This window comes from Oncorhynchus tshawytscha, linkage group LG01 (assembly GCF_018296145.1).
Source record: "Oncorhynchus tshawytscha isolate Ot180627B linkage group LG01, Otsh_v2.0, whole genome shotgun sequence".
NCBI classification, from domain to species: Eukaryota; Metazoa; Chordata; class Actinopteri; order Salmoniformes; family Salmonidae; genus Oncorhynchus; species Oncorhynchus tshawytscha.
The window spans coordinates 11,769,191-11,793,989 of record NC_056429.1 but is presented as its reverse complement, the minus strand read 5'-3'; the positions used below and the strand labels follow the sequence as shown (position 1 = coordinate 11,793,989).

General features: G+C 41.7%; 1 protein-coding gene across 1 annotated transcript in view; it reads right to left on the bottom strand.

Moving 5' to 3' along the window:
* Positions 1-24,799, bottom strand: part of LOC112217396 (receptor-type tyrosine-protein phosphatase eta) — a 116,016-nt gene that overhangs the window by 55,699 nt on the left and 35,518 nt on the right. Inside the window, exons 2-3 of the mRNA XM_024377846.2 lie at positions 13,277-13,292; positions 12,910-13,071 (exon numbers count right to left, since the gene is read on the bottom strand). Of these exons, the coding sequence (XP_024233614.1) occupies positions 12,910-13,071; positions 13,277-13,292 (178 nt within the window). The remainder of the gene's footprint in view (positions 1-12,909; positions 13,072-13,276; positions 13,293-24,799) is intronic.

Here is a 24,799-nt window from a genome sequence, read left to right as displayed (position 1 = left end):
GCCACAACTTTGGAAGTGTGCTTGGGGTCATTGTCCATTTAGAAGACCCATTTGCGACCAAGCTTTAAATTTCTGACTGACGTCTTGAGATGTTGCTTCAATATATCCACATCATTTTCCTACCTCATGATGCCATCTATTTTGTGAAGTGCACCAGTCCCTCCTGCAGCAAAGCACTCCCACAACATGATGCTGCCACCCCCGTGCTTCACGGGTTGGGATGTTCTTTGGCTTGCAAGCCTCCCCGTTTTCCTCCAAACATAACAATGGTCATTATGGCCAAACAGTTCTATTTTTGTTTCATCAGACCAGAGGACATTTCTCCAAAAAGTAAGATCTTTGTCCCCATGTGCAGTTGCAAACCGTAGTCTGGCTTTTTTATGGCGGTTTTTGAGCAGTGGCTTCTTCCTTGCTGTCAATATAGGACTTGTTTTACTGTGGATATAGATACTTTTGTACCCGTTTCCTCCAGCATCTTCACAAGGTCCTTTGCTGTTGTTCTGAGACTGATTTACACTTTTCGCACCAAAGTACTTCATCTCTAGGAAACAGAACGCGTCTCCTTCCTGAGTAGTATGACGGCTGCGTGGTCCCATGGTGTTTATACTTGCGTACTATTGTTTGTACAGATGAACATGGTACCTTCAGGTGTTTGGAAATTGCCTCCAAGGATGAACCAGACTTGTGGAGGTCCACAAATTGTTTTCTGAGGTCTTGGCTGATTTCTTTTGATTTTACCATGATGTCAAGCAAAGAGACACTGAGTTTGAAGGTAGGCCTTGAAATTCATCTCAAATACACCTCCAATTGACTCAAATTATGTCAATTAGCCTATTAGAAGCTTCTAAAGCCATGACATCATTTTCTGGAATTTTCCAAGCTGTTTAAAGGCACAGTCAACGTAGTGTATGTTAACTTCTGACCCACTGGAATTGTGATACAGTGAGTTATAAGTGAAATAATCTGTCTGTAAACAATTGTTGGAAAAATTACTTGTGTCATGCACAAGGTAGATTTCGTAACCGACTTGCCAAAAGTATAGTTTGTTTACAAGACATTTTTGGAGTGGTTGAAAAACGAGTTTTAATGACTCCAATCTAAGTGTATGTAAACTTCCGACTTCAACTGTACCTGTCAGCAACAGGTGTGGCTGAAATAGCCAAATCCATTTATTTGAAGGGTTGTCCACATACTTTTGTATATATAGCGTATTTCTTAACACTTCTACATTCATGTGGATGCTACCATGATTATGGAAAATCCTGAATTAATCATGAATAATGATGAGTGAGAATGTCACAGATGCATAAATACAGTATCATACCCCCATGGCATGCTAACATCTCACCATTACAGTAACAGGGGAGGTAAGCATTTTTGGAGGGAGGGGTATGATATGTTGTGCGTCTAAGTTCCTCACTCATAATTATTCACAATTCATTCAGGACTATCTGTAATCATGATAGCGTCCACATTAATGTAGAAGTGTTTAGAAACATATTCTATTCTTATTTATAATAAAAGTGACTACAAGATGACATAATACATTATTTACCATTAATTTCTATTGGGCAAAAATCATCTGAAATGTCTCATTGCAGAAAGACATGGCAACTTTCAAATCATCACGTTCTTGGATCCAAACAAGTAACGTATAAATGAATACAAATAGTATCTGTGGCATTGAAACAATCCAACACTAAAGTATCTGAGTTACTTACTTGTATACTTAGAAACTGTCTTGCTCTGTCCTACAGTTGTGTTATCTCCAGCCACTGCAGTGACTGTGAAGAGGTACTGCACTCCAGCAGTGAGAGCAGTAACATTAAAAGAGGTTTCTGGGGTATTCTGACTGCCATTGGTATTGCCATCAGTCCATTCTACTCTGTAGAAGGATCTGTTTCCGAATGGTTCAGTCCAGCTCAGAGACACAGATGCTGTTGTGATTTCAGTGGACATGAGGTTTCTGATGATTGCGGGCTCTGTGTGTGCAAGAAAGGGGGTTTGAGGAACAAAAGACAATAGAGTGTCTTCAAATATTGACATTGACTGACTTGTGCAATCCAGCACACATTGTGAGAGAGTTTGTGTAAATCTCGACCAAACAAATGTCACTCAACACTAGTCTTTGATAAAAATACCATCAAATAAACAAGAACTTCTGAACAAGATATGAAGCAAAACATGCAGTGTTTCCCCAATATTAATTTAGCAAATTGTTGCCGCACTCCAAAAAATATGATACAATAAAATATATACAGTGAGCTCCAAAAGTATTGGGACAGTGACATATTTTCTTTTTGTTTTGGCTCTGTACTCCAGCACTTTGAATGAAGTAAATTTGCAGACAGTAAAATTTAATTTGAGGATATTTTCATCCATATCAGATGATCCGTTTAGAAATTACAGCACTTTTTGTACATAGTCCCCACCCACCCTCATTTTAGTGGACCAACATGTGTATCAAAGTAGTAAAATGCTAAATATTTGGTCCCATATTCAGAGCACGCAATGGCTGGAACAAGGTTGTGACTTTAAAAATTTGTTGGATGCATTTACTATTTGTTTTGGTTGTGTTTCAGATTATTTTGTGCCTAATAGAAATGAATGATAATTAATGTATTACGTCATTTTGGAGTCACTTTTATTGTAACTAAGAATAGAATATACACGACATGACCAAAAGTAAGTGGACACCTGCTCGTCAAACATCTAATTCCAAAATCATGGGCATTAATATGGAGTTGACCCCCCTTTGCTGCTATATCAGCCTCCACTCTTCTGAGAAGACTTTCCACTAGATCTTGGAACATTGCTGTGGGCACTTTCTTCCAGTCAGCGACAAGAGCATTAGTGAGGTCGAGCACTGATGTTGGGCGATGAGGCCTGTCTCGCAGTTCGCGTTCCAATTCATCCCAAAGGTGTTCAATGGGGTTGAGGTCAGGGATCTGTGCAGGCCAGTCAAATACTTCTACACCGATCTTGAAAAACCATTTCTGTATGGACCTCGCTTTGTGCACAGGGGCTTTGTCATGCTGAAACAGGAAAGGGCCTTCCCCAATCTGTTGCGACGAAGTTGGCAGCACAGAACCGTCTATAATGTCATTGTATACTGTAGTGTTAAGATTTCCCTTCACTGGAACTAAGGGGCCTAGCCCGAACAATGAAAAACAGCCCCAGACCATTATTCCTCCTCCACCAAACTTTAGAGTTGGCACTATGCATTGGGGCAGGTAGCGTTCTCCTGGCATCCTCCAAAACCATATTTGTCTGTCGGACTGCCAGATGCTGAAGCGTGATTCATCACTCCAGAGAACATGTTTCCACTGCTCCAGAGTCCAATGGCGGCGAGCTTTACTCCACTTCAGCAGACGCTTGGCATTGTGCATGGTTATCTTAGGCTATCTTGGGTTATCTTGTGTGTCCTACCACTTGGCGGCTGAGCCGTTGTTGCTCTTAGGCGTTTCCACTTTACAATAACAGCACCTACAATTGACCCGGGGCAGGTCTCTCAGGGAAGGCATTTGACTAACTGATAAGTTGGAAAGGTGGCATCCTATGACGATGACACTTTGGAAGTCACTGAGCTCTTCAGCAAGGCCTTTCTACTGCCAATGTTGGTCTATGGCTGTGTGCTCGATTTTATATACAGCTGAAGTTGGACGTTTACATACACCTTAGCCAAATACATTTAAACTCAGTTTTTCACAATTCCTGACATTTAATCCTAGTAAAAATGCCCTGTCTTAGGTCAGTTAGGATCACCACTTCATTTTAAGAATGTGAAATGTCAGAATAATAGTAGAGATAATTATTTATTTCAGCTTTTATTTCTTTCATCACATTCACAGTGGGTCAGACGTTTACATACACTCAATTAGTATTTGGTAGCATTGCCTTTAAATTGTTTAACTTGGGTCAAACATTTTGGGTAGCCTTCCACATGGTTCCCACAGTAAGTTGGGTGGATATTGGCCCCTTCCTCCTGACAGAGCTGGTGTAACTGAGTCAGGTTTGCAGGCCTCCTTGCTCACACATGCTTTTTCAGTTCTGCACACACATTTTCTATGGGATTGAGGTCAGGGCTTTGTGATGGCCACTCCAATACCTTGACTTTGTTGTCCTTAAGCCATTTTGCCACAACTTTGGAAGTGTGCTTGGGGTCATTGTCCATTTAGAAGACCCATTTGCGACCAAGCTTTAAATTTCTGACTGACGTCTTGAGATGTTGCTTCAATATATCCACATCATTTTCCTACCTCATGATGCCATCTATTTTGTGAAGTGCACCAGTCCCTCCTGCAGCAAAGCACTCCCACAACATGATGCTGCCACCCCCGTGCTTCACGGGTTGGGATGTTCTTTGGCTTGCAAGCCTCCCCCGTTTTCCTCCAAACATAACAATGGTCATTATGGCCAAACAGTTCTATTTTTGTTTCATCAGACCAGAGGACATTTCTCCAAAAAGTAAGATCTTTGTCCCCATGTGCAGTTGCAAACCGTAGTCTGGCTTTTTTATGGCGGTTTTTGAGCAGTGGCTTCTTCCTTGCTGTCAATATAGGACTTGTTTTACTGTGGATATAGATACTTTTGTACCCGTTTCCTCCAGCATCTTCACAAGGTCCTTTGCTGTTGTTCTGAGACTGATTTACACTTTTCGCACCAAAGTACTTCATCTCTAGGAAACAGAACGTGTCTCCTTCCTGAGTAGTATGACGGCTGCGTGGTCCCATGGTGTTTATACTTGCGTACTATTGTTTGTACAGATGAACATGGTACCTTCAGGTGTTTGGAAATTGCCTCCAAGGATGAACCAGACTTGTGGAGGTCCACAAATTGTTTTCTGAGGTCTTGGCTGATTTCTTTTGATTTTACCATGATGTCAAGCAAAGAGACACTGAGTTTGAAGGTAGGCCTTGAAATTCATCTCAAATACACCTCCAATTGACTCAAATTATGTCAATTAGCCTATTAGAAGCTTCTAAAGCCATGACATCATTTTCTGGAATTTTCCAAGCTGTTTAAAGGCACAGTCAACGTAGTGTATGTTAACTTCTGACCCACTGGAATTGTGATACAGTGAGTTATAAGTGAAATAATCTGTCTGTAAACAATTGTTGGAAAAATTACTTGTGTCATGCACAAGGTAGATTTCGTAACCGACTTGCCAAAAGTATAGTTTGTTTACAAGACATTTTTGGAGTGGTTGAAAACGAGTTTTAATGACTCCAATCTAAGTGTATGTAAACTTCCGACTTCAACTGTACCTGTCAGCAACAGGTGTGGCTGAAATAGCCAAATCCATTTATTTGAAGGGTTGTCCACATACTTTTGTATATATAGCGTATTTCTTAACACTTCTACATTCATGTGGATGCTACCATGATTATGGAAAATCCTGAATTAATCATGAATAATGATGAGTGAGAATGTCACAGATGCATAAATACAGTATCATACCCCCATGGCATGCTAACATCTCACCATTACAGTAACAGGGGAGGTAAGCATTTTTGGAGGGAGGGGTATGATATGTTGTGCGTCTAAGTTCCTCACTCATAATTATTCACAATTCATTCAGGACTATCTGTAATCATGATAGCGTCCACATTAATGTAGAAGTGTTTAGAAACATATTCTATTCTTATTTATAATAAAAGTGACTACAAGATGACATAATACATTATTTACCATTAATTTCTATTGGGCAAAAATCATCTGAAATGTCTCATTGCAGAAAGACATGGCAACTTTCAAATCATCACGTTCTTGGATCCAAACAAGTAACGTATAAATGAATACAAATAGTATCTGTGGCATTGAAACAATCCAACACTAAAGTATCTGAGTTACTTACTTGTATACTTAGAAACTGTCTTGCTCTGTCCTACAGTTGTGTTATCTCCAGCCACTGCAGTGACTGTGAAGAGGTACTGCACTCCAGCAGTGAGAGCAGTAACATTAAAAGAGGTTTCTGGGGTATTCTGACTGCCATTGGTATTGCCATCAGTCCATTCTACTCTGTAGAAGGATCTGTTTCCGAATGGTTCAGTCCAGCTCAGAGACACAGATGCTGTTGTGATTTCAGTGGACATGAGGTTTCTGATGATTGCGGGCTCTGTGTGTGCAAGAAAGGGGTTTGAGGAACAAAAGACAATAGAGTGTCTTCAAATATTGACATTGACTGACTTGTGCAATCCAGCACACATTGTGAGAGAGTTTGTGTAAATCTCGACCAAACAAATGTCACTCAACACTAGTCTTTGATAAAAATACCATCAAATAAACCATAGATTTCGTAACCGACTTGCCAAAAGTCGTTTGTTAACAAGACATTTTTGGAGTGGTTGAAAAACGAGTTATAATGACTCCAATCTAAGTGTATGTAAACTTCCGACTTCAACTGTACCTGTCAGCAACAGGTGTGGCTGAAATAGCCAAATCCATTTATTTGAAGGGTTGTCCAGATACTTTTGTATATATAGCGTATTTCTTAACACTTCTACATTAATGTGGATGCTACCATGATTATGGAAAATCCTGAATTAATCATGAATAATGATGAGTGAGAATGTTACAGATGCATAAATACTGTATCATACCCCCATGGCATGCTAACATCTCACCATTACAGTAACAGGGGAGGTAAGCATTTTTGGAGGGAGGGGTATGATATGTTGTGCGTCTAAGTTCCTCACTCATAATTACCGTAATTTCCGGACTATAAGCCGCTACTTTATTCTCACACTTTGAACCTTGCGGTTTATACAATGACGTGGCTAATTTATGGATTTTTCCCGCTTTCACAAGATTCATGCCGCCAAAAAACTGAGCACCGTCACATAATGTGACGTAAATCGAGCGCGCTCAAACTTCCCATCATTCTGATTACGGTAGTAATTTTGTCACCCTCATCATGGGGCGGCAGGGTAGCCTAGTGGTTAGAGCATTGGACTAGTAACTGAAAGGTAGCAAGTTCAAATCCCTGAGCTGACAAGGTACAAAATCTGTCGTTCTGCCCCTGAACAGGCAGTTAACCCACTGTTCCTAGGCAGTCATTGAAAATAAGAATTTGTTCTTAACTGACTTACCTAGTTAAAAAAAAAAAAACTAATGGCAAAGACACGGAGAAATGCATATGATGCAGCTTTCAAGTTGAAGGCGATCGATCTGGCTGTTGGAAAAGGAAATAGAGCTGCTGCATGGGAGCTTGGCCTTAATGAGTCGATGATAAGACGTTGGAAACAGCAGCGTGAGGAACTGACTCAGTGCAAAAATACAACAAAAGCTTTCAGAGGGAAGAAAAGCAGATGGCCCAAAGTATTTCCTGCCACTCGACATCAGTGTAAATCGTGGCGTTCAGTGGGAGGCTTGGATGACAAGTGGGGAGAAATCCTTCACTAAAACGGGCCGCAGGCGAAGAGCATCTTATGGTCAAGTCTGCCAGTGGGTCCTGACAGCGTGTCAAAAATCCCCTATCATCAACGGGTTTCGAAAGGCTGGACTGCTGCGTGTTGAGGGGGCAGCATGAGCTCAGCAGGGTATTTGCCTCCGGATGCGAGCGACAATGAAAACAATCCAACATCGGATGAAGCAATTCTGAGGCTATTCAACTCCGACACCGAAGGAGATGACTTCAGTGGTTTCAGTGCACAGGAGGAGGAAGATAGTGACCAATAACTTTCTTGGTTTAATTTTTGTTACAAGCCGTGTTTCGTTAAAGCCTATTTATTTTTGTTGCAAGCCATGTTTCGTTAAAGCCTATTTATTTTTGTTACAACGCTGTGTTTCGTTTAAAGGCTGTGTAAAGGTCATTTGTTTCAATGTACCGGTAGGCACCTGTGGTTATAGACATGTGCGGCTTATTTATGTACAAAATACATATTTTTTTATAATTCAGTGGGTGCGGTTTATATTCAGGTGTGCTTAATAGTCCAGCAATTACGGTATACACAATTCATTCAGGACTATCTGTAATCATGATAGCATCCACATTAATGTAGAAGTGTTTAGAAACATATTCTATTCTTATTTATAATAAAAGTGACTACAAGATGACATAATACATTATTTACCATTAATTTCTATTGGGCAAAAATCATCTGAAATGTCTCATTGCAGAAAGACATGGCAACTTTCAAATCATCACGTTCTTGGATCCAAACAAGTAACGTATAAATGAATACAAATAGTATCTGTGGCATTGAAACAATCCAACACTAAAGTATCTGAGTTACTTACTTGTATACTTAGAAACTGTCTTGCTCTGTCCTACAGTTGTGTTATCTCCAGCCACTGCAGTGACTGTGAAGAGGTACTGCACTCCAGGAGTGAGAGCAGTAACATTATAAGAGGTTTCTGGGGTATTCTGACTGCCATTGGTTTTGCCATCAGTCCATTCTACTCTGTAGAAGGATCTGTTTCCGAATGGTTCAGTCCAGCTCAGAGACACAGATGCTGTTTCGATTTCAGTGGACATGAGGTTTCTGATGATTGCGGGCTCTGTGTGTGCAAGAAAGGGGTTTGAGGAACAAAAGACAATAGAGTGTCTTCAAATATTGACATTGACTGACTTGTGCAATCCAGCACACATTGTGAGAGAGTTTGTGTAAATCTCGACCAAACAAATGTCACTCAACACTAGTCTTTGATAAAAATACCATCAAATAAACAAGAACTTCTGAACAAGATATGAAGCAAAACATGCAGTGTTTCCCCAATATTAATTTAGCAAATTGTTGCCGCACTCCAAAAAATATGATACAATAAAATATATACAGTGAGCTCCAAAAGTATTGGGACAGTGACATATTTTCTTTTTGTTTTGGCTCTGTACTCCAGCACTTTGAATGAAGTAAATTTGCAGACAGTAAAATTTAATTTGAGGATATTTTCATCCATATCAGATGATCCGTTTAGAAATTACAGCACTTTTTGTACATAGTCCCCCCCCACCCTCATTTTAGTGGACCAACATGTGTATCAAAGTAGTAAAATGCTAAATATTTGGTCCCATATTCAGAGCACGCAATGGCTGGAACAAGGTTGTGACTTTAAAAATTTGTTGGATGCATTTACTATTTGTTTTGGTTGTGTTTCAGATTATTTTGTGCCTAATAGAAATGAATGATAATTAATGTATTACGTCATTTTGGAGTCACTTTTATTGTAACTAAGAATAGAATATACACGACATGACCAAAAGTAAGTGGACACCTGCTCGTCAAACATCTAATTCCAAAATCATGGGCATTAATATGGAGTTGACCCCCCTTTGCTGCTATATCAGCCTCCACTCTTCTGAGAAGACTTTCCACTAGATCTTGGAACATTGCTTGGGCACTTTCTTCCAGTCAGCGACAAGAGCATTAGTGAGGTCGAGCACTGATGTTGGGCGATGAGGCCTGTCTCGCAGTTCGCGTTCCAATTCATCCCAAAGGTGTTCAATGGGGTTGAGGTCAGGGATCTGTGCAGGCCAGTCAAATACTTCTACACCGATCTTGAAAAACCATTTCTGTATGGACCTCGCTTTGTGCACAGGGGCTTTGTCATGCTGAAACAGGAAAGGGCCTTCCCCAATCTGTTGCGACGAAGTTGGCAGCACAGAACCGTCTATAATGTCATTGTATACTGTAGTGTTAAGATTTCCCTTCACTGGAACTAAGGGGCCTAGCCCGAACAATGAAAAACAGCCCCAGACCATTATTCCTCCTCCACCAAACTTTAGAGTTGGCACTATGCATTGGGGCAGGTAGCGTTCTCCTGGCATCCTCCAAAACCATATTTGTCTGTCGGACTGCCAGATGCTGAAGCGTGATTCATCACTCCAGAGAACATGTTTCCACTGCTCCAGAGTCCAATGGCGGCGAGCTTTACTCCACTTCAGCAGACGCTTGGCATTGTGCATGGTTATCTTAGGCTATCTTGGGTTATCTTGTGTGTCCTACCACTTGGCGGCTGAGCCGTTGTTGCTCTTAGGCGTTTCCACTTTACAATAACAGCACCTACAATTGACCCGGGGCAGGTCTCTCAGGGAAGGCATTTGACTAACTGATAAGTTGGAAAGGTGGCATCCTATGACGATGACACTTTGGAAGTCACTGAGCTCTTCAGCAAGGCCTTTCTACTGCCAATGTTGGTCTATGGCTGTGTGCTCGATTTTATATACAGCTGAAGTTGGACGTTTACATACACCTTAGCCAAATACATTTAAACTCAGTTTTTCACAATTCCTGACATTTAATCCTAGTAAAAATGCCCTGTCTTAGGTCAGTTAGGATCACCACTTCATTTTAAGAATGTGAAATGTCAGAATAATAGTAGAGAGAATGATTTATTTCAGCTTTTATTTCTTTCATCACATTCACAGTGGGTCAAACGTTTACATACACTCAATTAGTATTTGGTAGCATTGCCTTTAAATTGTTTAACTTGGGTCAAACATTTTGGGTAGCCTTCCACATGGTTCCCACAGTAAGTTGGGTGGATATTGGCCCCTTCCTCCTGACAGAGCTGGTGTAACTGAGTCAGGTTTGCAGGCCTCCTTGCTCACACATGCTTTTTCAGTTCTGCACACACATTTTCTATGGGATTGAGGTCAGGGCTTTGTGATGGCCACTCCAATACCTTGACTTTGTTGTCCTTAAGCCATTTTGCCACAACTTTGGAAGTGTGCTTGGGGTCATTGTCCATTTAGAAGACCCATTTGCGACCAAGCTTTAAATTTCTGACTGACGTCTTGAGATGTTGCTTCAATATATCCACATCATTTTCCTACCTCATGATGCCATCTATTTTGTGAAGTGCACCAGTCCCTCATGCAGCAAAGCACTCCCACAACATGATGCTGCCACCCCCGTGCTTCACGGTTGGGATGTTCTTTGGCTTGCAAGCCTCCCCCGTTTTCCTCCAAACATAACAATGGTCATTATGGCCAAACAGTTCTGTTTTTGTTTCATCAGACCAGAGGACATTTCTCCAAAAAGTAAGATCTTTGTCCCCATGTGCAGTTGCAAACCGTAGTCTGGCTTTTTTATGGCGGTTTTTAAGCAGTGGCTTCTTCCTTGCTGTCAATATAGGACTTGTTTTACTGTGGATATAGATACTTTTGTACCCGTTTCCTCCAGCATCTTCACAAGGTCCTTTGCTGTTGTTCTGAGACTGATTTACACTTTTCGCACCAAAGTACTTCATCTCTAGGAAACAGAACGCGTCTCCTTCCTGAGTAGTATGACGGCTGCGTGGTCCCATGGTGTTTATACTTGCGTACTATTGTTTGTACAGATGAACATGGTACCTTCAGGTGTTTGGAAATTGCCTCCAAGGATGAACCAGACTTGTGGAGGTCCACAAATTGTTTTCTGAGGTCTTGGCTGATTTCTTTTGATTTTACCATGATGTCAAGCAAAGAGACACTGAGTATGAAGGTAGGCCTTGAAATTCATCTCAAATACACCTCCAATTGACTCAAATTATGTCAATTAGCCTATTAGAAGCCTCTAAAGCCATGACATCATTTTCTGGAATTTTCCAAGCTGTTTAAAGGCACAGTCAACGTAGTGTATGTTAACTTCTGACCCACTGGAATTGTGATACAGTGAGTTATAAGTGAAATAATCTGTCTGTAAACAATTGTTGGAAAAATTACTTGTGTCATGCACAAGGTAGATTCCGTAACCGACTTGCCAAAAGTATAGTTTGTTTACAAGACATTTTTGGAGTGGTTGAAAAACGAGTTATAATGACTCCAATCTAAGTGTATGTAAACTTCCGACTTCAACTGTACCTGTCAGCAACAGGTGTGGCTGAAATAGCCAAATCCATTTATTTGAAGGGTTGTCCACATACTTTTGTATATATAGCGTATTTCTTAACACTTCTACATTCATGTGGATGCTACCATGATTATGGAAAATCCTGAATTAATCATGAATAATGATGAGTGAGAATGTTACAGATGCATAAATACAGTATCATACCCCCATGGCATGCTAACATCTCACCATTACAGTAACAGGGGAGGTAAGCATTTTTGGAGGGAGGGGTATAAATGTTGTGCGTCTAAGTTCCTCACTCATAATTATTCACAATTCATTCAGGACTATCTGTAATCATGATAGCATCCACATTAATGTAGAAGTGTTTAGAAACATATTCTATTCTTATTTATAATAAAAGTGACTACAAGATGACATAATACATTATTTACCATTAATTTCTATTGGGCAAAAATCATCTGAAATGTCTCATTGCAGAAAGACATGGCAACTTTCAAATCATCACGTTCTTGGATCCAAACAAGTAACGTATAAATGAATACAAATAGTATCTGTGGCATTGAAACAATCCAACACTAAAGTATCTGAGTTACTTACTTGTATACTTAGAAACTGTCTTGCTCTGTCCTACAGTTGTGTTATCTCCAGCCACTGCAGTGACTGTGAAGAGGTACTGCACTCCAGGAGTGAGAGCAGTAACATTATAAGAGGTTTCTGGGGTATTCTGACTGCCACTGGTATTGCCATCAGTCCATTCTACTCTGTAGAAGGATCTGTTTCCGAATGGTTCAGTCCAGCTCAGAGACACAGATGCTGTTGTGATTTCAGAGGCTGTAAGGTTCATGATGACTTCAGGCACTGTGCATGCAAGAGAGGTGGGTGGGGGAGAGAGTAAATAAATATTTCTGGAATTACTACAGAAGTAGGTGTTGTGAGTAAGAGCCATTAACATAAAACATAGGGTAGGAAGGCATTAAGGAGGTGCCATAAAGATTTAGTAGAAAGAAGACAACCGTTATAAAAAACCACAGTTGTTTAAGGAGATCTTGTCAGGATCAACATTGAAAGTTATTTTGAGTCCAGGACAAGACTTAATCATGGTCAAAACCAGCTCTTAGTGTAAAATACTCACTTGTTGTGCAGCAGCAGTTGAAGTTTTGGTTTTTATTCAGGACATTGGTAGTTAAGTTGGAGGGAACTGATGCATTGCCAGTGCTCAAGCTGCAGTTGGAATCTACCTGATCAGTACTGTCTATGTGTGTTACAACACCTTTGAAATTAGTACAGGGAGTGCCTAAAATGGTAGGAGAGTTCAGGGTAGAGGGAAACAAAATCAGGACTTATTTGGATATTATATACCGTACATGTTTGAATAACATGTGCCTTGGCTATGTTTCTGGAACGTTAAAATTAAGTGTACTTTGAATTATGAATCAACTATCTAAATAATATATTTACTTCAGATTCAAAATTTTACAAGTGGAAAAGACTATACTTACATTGAGCTTCTGAGCACTGTAAGGAAGAAAAGGAGGACAGTTAGCAGTCATACCAGTAGAGGTCAGAATTGTCTCAGAAAAGCGTTGTCAGAACACTAGTTGTCTCGACAAGGCTTGGCCATCGAGGGCCACATAGTATCTGCCTTCATACATTTCACATTAGGATTCTGTGCAGTAATACACAAGACTCTTCTCTTGCTCTAATAGTCTCTACACAACTTTTCAAACATAGACTAAATATGCATCCTCATTTGAGCATGTTTAGTAGGTTTGAGAAAACACACACATAGAAGCACCCTTTGTCAGGAATCCAAAATCAGATAAAACATCCACAGCCATCTTCATAACTTGTTTATTTCGTAACATGTCAGTATAGCTACCGGTTCTCTAAGGCTATGGGTGGGAAAAACCTGTTCTCTCCAGTGTTATAGGCATGCAGGCACCTGTGGCTCAATCTCTGGCTCCTACATATTCCACAACCTGAATAAACTCTTTCTATGTCCCCTTGGGACAGCCAGGTCACGACACACACTCGAGGGGTTCTTTATCAGGGGTGAGGGTGATATGTGTAACAATATAAATTTTTTGCACATCAGGAAGGGTTATTTACACTTCTGATGATTGTGAAAAACCATCCTGTTCTTTCCCTCTCCACCATGGTTTCCTTTATGCCATGAAATGCTACAGTGTTAAAAAGATCCTGTAATTGTACGATACACACAGACTAGACTACTGGTTGCAGTGAAAGTACAATAAACAACAAGTTACTAAATTGTGTGTATTTATGCCAACCGTCAGTGGAAGTGTTGTACCAGTTTAAAGGGAATCTGTTGTATACTTTTAGCCAGTACTCCTGAAAGTAGCGTCCATGAGCCAAAAGTGGTCCCCGAAAATTGAGTACTACATCACGTATGTGCAATAAGTAAACGCTCCATCTATCTCACTCTGCTGTTTTCAATTTTTTGTAGCTGTCACTCAAATGGTGAGGGTCTGAATCTCATTGGCTGGAACTCAAATTGCTAGGTGGCTGGCCCGCATGGGGGGAAATGTAGGGAAAATCACGCAGCACAGCTTCCATAAAAAGTCACTTTCAAACTAGGGATTTTGTGGCTTATTGACAGTAATTCTGGTCATAGATTATGCAAATTGACAAATTCCACCAAAAGCAGGGGGTTTAAAAAATACTAACTAGTCACCAAATGTAATGGAGCATGTCTTTAAGTGGTTGATTGTTATGTTGTCAAAGGTTGAGCACCTCTTTTCACACTGTCAGTTCTGACATATTTGCAAAGCATGTGACAATACAGACCTGCACTGTTAAGGGGTTACTGTACATTTCACATGACCTTAATGGCAGTTAGTTGCCTGGAAGCTGCGGTGAATTTTGTACTACCTAACTAGCAACTAGCTGTCACTAAATTAAAACGTCACAGTAACTTAACCATGATTCTACATCTACATTGCTTGCTGTTAGGCGTGGTGCAGGCTGGGTTTCTGTATAGCACTTTGTGACATCGGCTGATGTAAATACATTTGGCGGAAATTTGATTGAATACCCAGTAACTGCTAGTAACTTATTTGCAATTAGCAGCCAATAACTTACTGTGCTTTAACTGAACTTTACTGATTACAAGATAAATCAAATTGTATTTATCACATGGTACGAATACAACAGGTGTTGTATGGTGAAATGTTACAGTTCAAGAAAGAGTTAGAAAAGATTTAATAAATAAACTAAAGTAAAAATAGTAAAATAAAAAGTAACACAACCAAAACAATAAAGAGGCTATATACAAGGGGTACCGGTTCCTTAGTCAATGTGCGGGGGTACAGGTTAGTCAAGTTATTTTGTACATGTAGGTTGGGGTAATGTAGGGGAGGGGGGCATGTAAATAGTCCGGGTGGCCATTTGATGTATTGTTCAGCAGACTTATGGCTTGGGGGTAGAAGGTGTTAAGGAGCCTTTTGGTCCTTGACTTGGCACTCTGGTACCGCTTGCTGTGCGGTAGCAGAGAGCACAGTTTATGACTTTGATGATTCTCTTAAACCGCCTAGTATATAGGTCCTGGATGGTAGGAAGCTTGGCCCCAGTGATGTACTGGGCCGTATGCACTATCCTCTGTAGTGCCTTACGGTCAGATGCCGAGCAGTTGCCATACCAGGCGGTGATGCAACCGGTCAGTATGCTCTCGATGGTGCAGCTGTAGAACTTTTTGAGGATCTGGGGAACCATGCCAAATCTTTTCAGTCTCCTGAGGGGGAAAAGGTTTTGTCGGGCTCTCTTCACGACAGTCTTGGTGTGTTTGGACCATGATAGTTTGTTGGTGATATGGACGCTCTCAACCCACTCCACTAGACTATACCGAACAAAAATATAAACGCAACATGTAAAGTGTTGGTCCAATGTTTCATGAGCTGAAATAAAAAGCACAAAAAGTGTATTTCTCTCCAATTCTGTGCACAAATTTGTTTATATCACTATTAGTGAGAATTTCTCCTTTGCCAAGTTAATCCATCAGCCTGACAGGTGTGGCATATCAAGAAGCTGATTAAACAGCATGATCATTCCACAGGTGCAACTTGTTCTGGGGACAATAAAAGGTCACTCTAAAAAATATGCAGTAAAACACACAGCACAATGCCACAGATGTCTCAAGTTTTAAGGGAGCATGGGATTGGCATGCTGACTACAGGAATGTCCAACAGAGCTGTAACCACAGAATTGAATGACATTATTTCATCCATAAGTCGCTTCCAACGTCTTTTTTAACAAATTTGGCAGTACATCCAACTGGCCTCGAAACCACATGTAACGACACCAGCCCAGGGCCTCCAGATCCAACTGGCCTCGAGACCACATGACCACGTGTACACCAGCCCAGGGCCTCCACATCCAACTGGCCTCGAAACCACAGACCACATGTAAACCACACCAGCCCAGGGCCTCCACATCCAACTGGCCTCGAAACCAAACCACATGTAACCGACAGCCCAGCCCAGGGCCTCCACATCCAACTGGCCTCAAAACCACAGACCACGTGTAACCACACCAGCCCAGGGCCTCCACATCCAACTGGCCTCGAAACCACAGACCACATGTAACCACACCAGCCCAGGGCCTCAACATCCAACTGGCCTCGAGACCACATGTAACGACACCAGCCCAGGGCCTCCACATCCAACTGGCCTCGAAACCACAGACCACATGTAAACCACACCAGCCCAGGGCCTCCACATCCAACTGGCCTCGAAACCACATGTAACGACACCAGCCCAGGGCCTCCACATCCAACTGGCCTCGAAACCACAGACCACATGTAAACCACACCAGCCCAGGGCCTCGACATCCAACTGGCCTCGAAACCACAGACCACATGTAAACCACACCAGCCCAGGGCCTCGACATCCAACTGGCCTCGAGACCACATGTAACGACACCAGCCCAGGGCCTCCACATCCAACTGGCCTCGAAACCACAGACCACATGTAAACCACACCAGCCCAGGGCCTCCACATCCAACTGGCCTCAAAACCACAGACCACGTGTTACCACACCAGCCCAGGGCCTCCACATCCAACTGGCCTCGAGACCACATGTAATGACACCAGCCCAGGGCCTCCACATCCAACTGGCCTCAAAACCACAGACCACGTGTAACCACACCAGCCCAGGGCCTCCACATCCAACTGGCCTCGAGACCACATGTAACGACACCAGCCCAGGGCCTCCACATCCAACTGGCCTCAAAACCACAGACCACGTGTAACCACACCAGCCCAGGGCCTCCACATCCAACTGGCCTCGAAACCACAGACCACATGTAACCACACCAGCCCAGGGCCTCGACATCCAACTGGCCTCGAGACCACATGTAACGACACCAGCCCAGGGCCTCCACATCCAACTGGCCTCGAAACCACAGACCACATGTAACCACACCAGCCCAGGGCCTCCACATCCAACCGCTCTCGAAACCACAGACCACATGTAAACCACACCAGCCCAGGGCCTCCACATCCAACTGGCCTCGAAACCACAGACCACATGTAACCACACCAGCCCAGGGCCTCCACATCCAACTGGCCTCAAAACCACAGACCACATGTAACCACACCAGCCCAGGGCCTCCACATCCAACTGGCCTCGAAACCACAGACCACATGTAACCACACCAGCCCAGGGCCTCCACATCCAACTGGCCTCTGGCCTCAAAACCACAGACCACATGTAACCACACCAGCCCAGGGCCTCCACATCCAACTGGCCTCAAAACCACAGACCACATGTAACCACACCAGCCCAGGGCCTCCACATCCAACTAGCCTCGAAACCACAGACCACATGTAACCACACCAGCCCAGGGCCTCCACATCCAACTGGCCTCGAAACCACAGACCACATGTAACCACACCAGCCCAGGGCCTCCACATCCAACTGGACTCGAAACCACAGACCACATGTAACCACACCAGCCCAGGGCCTCCACATCCAACTGGCCTCGAAACCACAGACCACATGTAACCACACCAGCCCAGGGCCTCCACATCCAACTGGCCTCGAAACCACAGACCACATGTAACCACACCAGCCCAGGGCCTCCACATCCAACATCCAACTTTTTCACTTGCGGGATCGTCTGAGGTGGGGGAGGGGCAGTGCTGATGAGTATTTCTGTCTGTAATAAAGCCGTTTTGTGGTTAAAAAAAACAACATATTCTGATTGGTTGGGCCTGGCTCCCAAGTGGGTGGACCTATAGCCATTACTGCACCCCTGCTCAGTCATGTGAAATCCATAGATTAGGGCCAATTTCTGGTAATCTTTTCAAACAACTCTTACACGAAAAGGGCATTACCATAATTTTCACAATTTCACAGTATTATTCCAACCTCATAGTGTGGAAATATACTGTACGTAAAACACAGGAAAGTCATTACGTTAGCTTGACAACTATTAAGCATTCTTTCTGGTGAGCACACTTAGGAATCTGCCTCACCTGGCCTCAGCCTCTTGGTTGACAGCCAACTGACCTCCCAATAAATTATTGAAACATAAAATGAAACATAAAATTCATGGCAACTAACTTCAATTAATTTACTGGAAACTGCACAGTAACCTCTTAACAGTGCCACTCCTGAATAAAACAAATTATCTGCTCAACCTCCATCAACATAATGATAAAACCACTGAAACGGGTACAACACTTCCACTAACGGTTGGAACAAATACAACTTATTTCAAACCATGCCCCCAAGTATGCTAATGTAGTGATGCCAGCACATTGCACGCACTACGCACCACATTGCACGGACTTCAGGAAACAGCAGAGGGAACACCCCCCATCCACATCGATGGAACAGTAGTGGAGAGGGTAGCAATTTAAGTTCCTCGGCATACACATCACAGACAAACTGAATTGGTCCACTCACACAGACAGCATCGTGAGGAAGGCGCAGCAGCGCCTCTTCAACCTCAGGAGGCTGAAGAAATTCGGCTTGTCACCAAAAGCACTCACAAACTTCTACAGATGCACAATCGAGAGCATCCTGGCGGGCTGTATCACCGCCTGGTATGGCAACTGCACCGCCCTCAAAGGCTCTCCAGAGGGTAGTGAGGTCTGCACAACGCATCACCGGGGGCAAACTACCTGCCCTCCAGGACACCTACACAACCCGATGCTACAGGAAGGCCATAAAGATCATCAAGGACATCAACCACCCGAGCCACTGCCTGTTCACCCCGCTGTCATCCAGAAGGCGAGGTCAGTACAGGTGCATCAAAGCTGGGACCGAGAGACTGAAAAACAGCTTCTATCTCAAGGCCATCAGACTGTTAAACAGCCACCACCAACATTGAGTGGCTACTGCCAACACACTGTCAATGACACTGACTCTATTCCAGCCACTTTAATCATGGGAATTGATGGGAAATTATGTAAATATATCACTAGCCACTTTAAACAATGCTACCTTATATAATGTTACTTACCCTACATTGTTCATCTCATATGCATACGTTGATACTGTACTCTATATCATCGACTGCATCCTTATGTAATACATGTATCACTAGCCACTTTAACTATGCCACTTGGTTTACATACTTATCTCATGTGTATATACTGTACTCGATATCATCTACTGTATCTTGCCTATGCTGCTCTGTACCATCACTCATTCGTGTGTCCTTATGTGCATATTCTTTATCCCCTTGCACTGTGTATAAGACAGTAGTTTTTTTTTGGAATTGTTGGTTAGATTACTTGCTCGTTGTTGCTGCATTGTCGGAACTAGAAGCACAAGCATTTCGCTACACTCGCATTAACATCTGCTAACCATGTGTATGTGACAAATAAAATTTGATTTGATTTGATTTGATTTGATTTGATTTACATTTCAAAGTACATTAATGATTGTACCTTGTATATATTGGGTAGAAATTTGCACTATTATACTACATTTTGTGCACATGTACCCTTAAAGGTACTGACCAGTACCAGGTGAGTACCTAACAGTGTGTGCCATAGGCACATCTGAAGTATCCTATAGGTCATTATCAATAAATATCACAATAAGGTGCAGATCATTTGATTTTCCTGCTGGAGTGATATTCATCTCTTAAATGGAATAGTCAGAACTACAACTGAACTGTTGTCCTATCTGGGTGATGTTTTTTCGCCTGAATGATCTGAATCTAGGTGTGGCAGGCTTACAACGATGGCAAAAAACAACATTTGAGAGTGCGCTGACCCAGGTGTTAGAGGGGGTACGCAGCTTGAGGCTGAATGTTTGAAGGGGTACGGGACTATGAAAGGTTTGGGAACCACTGCTCTACAGGGACAAATCAAAGGGTTGTAGGTGGCATCTAAAATGGCATCCCCATAAGGACAAATTACAGAGGGTTCTTCATGAGAGGGTTTTACATACAGTATAATCCAATTGGGTCCCAAAACAGCTGGGTTCCAAAACAGCTGGGTTCCCCAACCGGCGGCCCGTGTGCTGAATTTGGCACGCAGGTGATTTCATTTGCTCCCACAGTTTCTGAGCCTATTTTTTTTATGTATGTATTTACAGACTGTCAAAACACCAGCAAATCAGTTCCAAGTGACTTTAATTTTGTAAATCTGTTACAAAGTATTCCCACACATAATAGAGAGAGATATGTGATCGTATACAAATGTAATCAAGCTTAGAAATTATTATGTTTTGGTCAGATATTATATCTGATCAATTTGCAGTCTACAAATTATTTGTAATTATGTTCTGGCCCTCTGACCATTCTCTGAATAAAAAAACGTCTGAATCTAGTTCATGGACCCTGCCCTACAGGGACAAAACAAAAACAAAACCAGGGTTCCTTGTGAGATGGTCCTAAAAGATCTAAGGCTTCTACGTCGCACCCAAAAGGGTTCAAATGAAAGGGACAAATGACAGAATATCTAGTGATTCTAATCATTTAACAATCTCAATCTCTACCCAGAGACCCAGTGGCATAGCAGGGAAGTCTTAGCTTGGTTGCTGGCAACCAAGAGGTTTTGATTTCATATCCCAAGTAAGGTTAACTCCCAAGTAATCAGAATACAGCAGCATACTGTCCCTTACAGAAATAATACCTGAAAATACAGTAACTTAATATTTACAGTGTAATGAAGGTTCGAGTAACCATACAAATGGTTATTCAAAAAACTGATAGAGAAAAGGTTGTCCACAGCAGCCCAAAAAGGGTTCCCCTATGTGGAACAAATGAAGAACCACTTTTTGGTACTAACTAGCACCTTCTTTTGGAGAGTGTAGGTCATCTGTAGTCTCCAAGCCTGATACCACATTACCCACCCGTTGAACACCTTCCTAATATTGAGAGCAGGTGTTCGTAATGCTTTGTATACTCAGTGTATAAGACAGTCTAGTGACATACAGTGGTTCCTCCTTCCTCCTAAAAGTTGCATCGTACTGCAGCACCAGTTGTGGGCTGCTGCAGCATTCTGTGGCACATTAATTATTTGTCAGCCATTTTTTCTGTTAATGTGAGTTAGTGCTAGTTTGACCACCAGAGGTCATCTTTGAGAAGCATTTGATAGTCTTCCATATGGGCATTACCAGAGAATATAAAATATTTTTTGTAATAACATAGTTTATGGGGTTGATTTTAAGAAATTAGGCTTAATTCATTTGATTAATATTATGGTGTTTCTAGAAAAAAAGGAAAATGAAACCCTCAGGGTTTCCATTAGGATAGAATGGAAAATATGGCGCTGTACAACATGACGGTCGGGAGTAGGCTACAGCATAAGAGGATTCTAAATTAATATCTAAGAGGCATAACATTTCCACACACTAATTGTAGTGTAACCAAACTTTCATTTGAGCGTACTTGCTCTTTGCCTTCTCAACTTTTCTACTGGAAGTTGATTCTGTGGCTATGCAACCTCTTGATAGCAAGTGTTATGGATACAGGTATCCTGTGTGTGTATTTTCTTTCCTTCTCCCCTATTCACAGGTGTCACCAATCAGTCACCAATCATCATTCCCCATTCAGTCATCAATCTGAAGACACACCTTCTCCTGTTTCCAATCACATCCCCTTTCCATTGGTTTAAAAACCCAGTCAGTTGTTTTCTCTAGAGCTTGATCTCTCTGTGCTTCAATCTCTCTGTGTCTCAATCTCTCGCTATATCGCGCTCTTTGGACTGAGCTCTCTTTTGGTTGTTGTTCATACATTTCACATTTGTCTGGAATTATGTGAGTATTGTTTTGTTACGGTGATTGACTGTTTGATGGTGGGAAAAGGGGGTACGAAGACAAGTCGCCCATGGGGATACACTACCCATAGGAATACTTTGTTTAAATACCCTAGTTAGAACTGGGTGGACCACCCGCTGTATTTTTGGTTAGCTGTATTGAAGTAGGCTAGTCTAGTTTTGGGAAATTTGTTTATTTTCTTGGGTCGAACTCAGCCCCTTTTCCCGCCCCCCTTTACCGTGTGTTTAAAAATAAACCGTGAGTGTTTGACTGTAATTTAGTTGTCTGTGGTTTTTCGTTCTCACTGTTACTTTTTCACTATTATACTTTGCATGAGTTATGTTACGAGTCTCCTTTCCATCCCCCCCTAGACTGCCGGGCCAAAGGGATTCGTAACAGCTAGTTTGCATAATACATTTCTAGTTAGACATTTTTTGACTTTCGGTGTGTTTTTAAATTCAATCTGGAGTGCCTGAGCTCATAAATTCAGAGCACTGTCCGTTTTGTAAATTCAGACTGTTTCGCTCTTGGAGAGCACACTGGACGTTCAGGCCGAGGAGTAGGGTTGATTTGAGTGTTCTGGCCTTACAACGGCACCCAAGCTAATGTTGGCTAGCTTGCTAGCAACTTCCAGACACAAATGAGACCACTATGACCATTTTACTCGCCCTAGCAGAGCTGGTTAGGCACTTTTGTGTTAACCAGAGCATTGGTGACTGTAACTGTGCTGCTGGAAAAAATTTAATTATGCTTTATTTTGCCGACGTTTACTGACACCGGTCATATTCAACAGGTGTTGAGCACTCATAAATTCATTATTCTGCGCTCTGGTACACTCAGACGAGAGTGTTTTGAAATCGGAGAAGATAGCCAGAGCGAATTTACGAAAGCACCCGAATGTCCATTGAGAACGCACAACTACTATACCATTTAGCTAAGCTAAGAATGACGGGAATAATCAAGTCAATAAATGTTGGGTAGTTAGCCTATAGTAAATATACTGGCAAGTTTGATGTATAACTACTAACGTTAGGTAGATAGCATATCATTACAACAGTATGTACCGGTATGTTAGCTATGTGCTTTGTAAGGACAGTGTGGCTAACAAATTGTCAACCAACATAACGTGTAAGGTATCTTATTTGAAAAGTCATTACTTTATTACATTGAGTAGCAAGCTACCACAAGGACGCGCAACTCTGTGGCTTGACCATGCTTTTGGTACACAGTTGATAGCACGCTGGACTTCGGGCAAGAATGATGAGGATGAGGGTTCGAAACCTGCTCCCTGCTTGTTCCATTTGAAGTTGTGCACATTTATCAGTTTATTATTTGGTTTATATTGCCCATTCATTGTCAGTTAGAGACACAGTAGTGCATTGGGACCCAAAAGCACCTAGCCCATCTATTAGACTATTCTTTAGTAAAGGTTGAATAGTCTGTTCAGTTATTAGTCCCCCTCCTCAACTTGCTACAAATAATTGTTCCTCGCCCTCTTCTACACGTCATTCTCCGCCTGAGTGGGTCTCTTGTGGGTGTGCTGGCAGCATATGGGAGCACCTTCGGTTGTGCGTCAAGAATTCTGCATAGCAAGTTTGTATGAAGGTGTGGTTATTCACAGGCAAAATGTTATATATTATGGATGTACATTTGTGTCATTTTGTCAAGAGCGAAACTTTCTTTTCAATCAAATAATTGTTCTGAAAGCAAAAACAAGGCTACAAAGTAAACGTTTTTTTTTATATCAAATATTTTGTAATGGAGCGCAAAACATTATGCATTTTATTCCACAAAAATATTTAGAGAAGAAAAAATGTATTTGAACACAACTCCATTAGAATTTTGTTATCAACCACCCTCCATTTTGGCCATTTTGGCTTCAACCAATACTGTTCAGCCTTTCTTTCCAACACAAAGGAAGTCATAGCGGACACCTACAAAGGACTGTGTGATGGCATCTCAGGTAAGCAGCACTGGGCCTTCTTCCATCCAGCTTCTACATAGCTAGTAGTTAGCTCCTACGATTCAGTGTCGGTTCATAACATTCTACTATATTACATACATACATACCGTAGAATGATAAATCATGCAATTATTATTTTCAAGCTAACCAAAAACATTTAGCTACGAATGCCTGTTCTCGCCATATTCAGTTGAATTCATCTAACTTTCTTTCATGGCAACTCGTAAGCCATGCCCTATTTGTTTCATAGTTGATATTTAATCATAAATCATGACAGTGTAATGGTTAGCTTTTTTTACAGAAGGATGAAAGAACACTGTCTATCAGAGAATGCTATTCTGATATGTCAGATGAAGAGTTATATCATAAAGTCAGGGCCATTAAGGAGAAGTATATCTCTAATTCCATTTATAACACTTGTATTTTCATCAACATTTATGAGTATTTCTGTAAATTGATTTGGCTCTCTGCACAATCACTGCGTGTTTTAGAACTACTGAATCTAACGCGCCAATGTAAAATTAGATTTTTTTTATATAAATATACACTTTAGCGAACAACATACATGAAGTCCTATGAGTGTCATCTGATGAAGATCATCAAAGGTTAGAGATAAAATGAATCACTATTTGTGCTTTTTGACTCCCTCTCTTTGGCTGGAAAAATGGCTGTTTTTCTGACTTGGTTGTGACCTAACATAATTGTTTGTGGTGCTTTTGCTGTAAAGCCTTTTTGAAATCAGACACTGTGGCTGGATTAATGAATTGTATCTTTAATGATGTAAAATACTTGTATGCTTGAGAAATTTTAATTGAGATTTGTG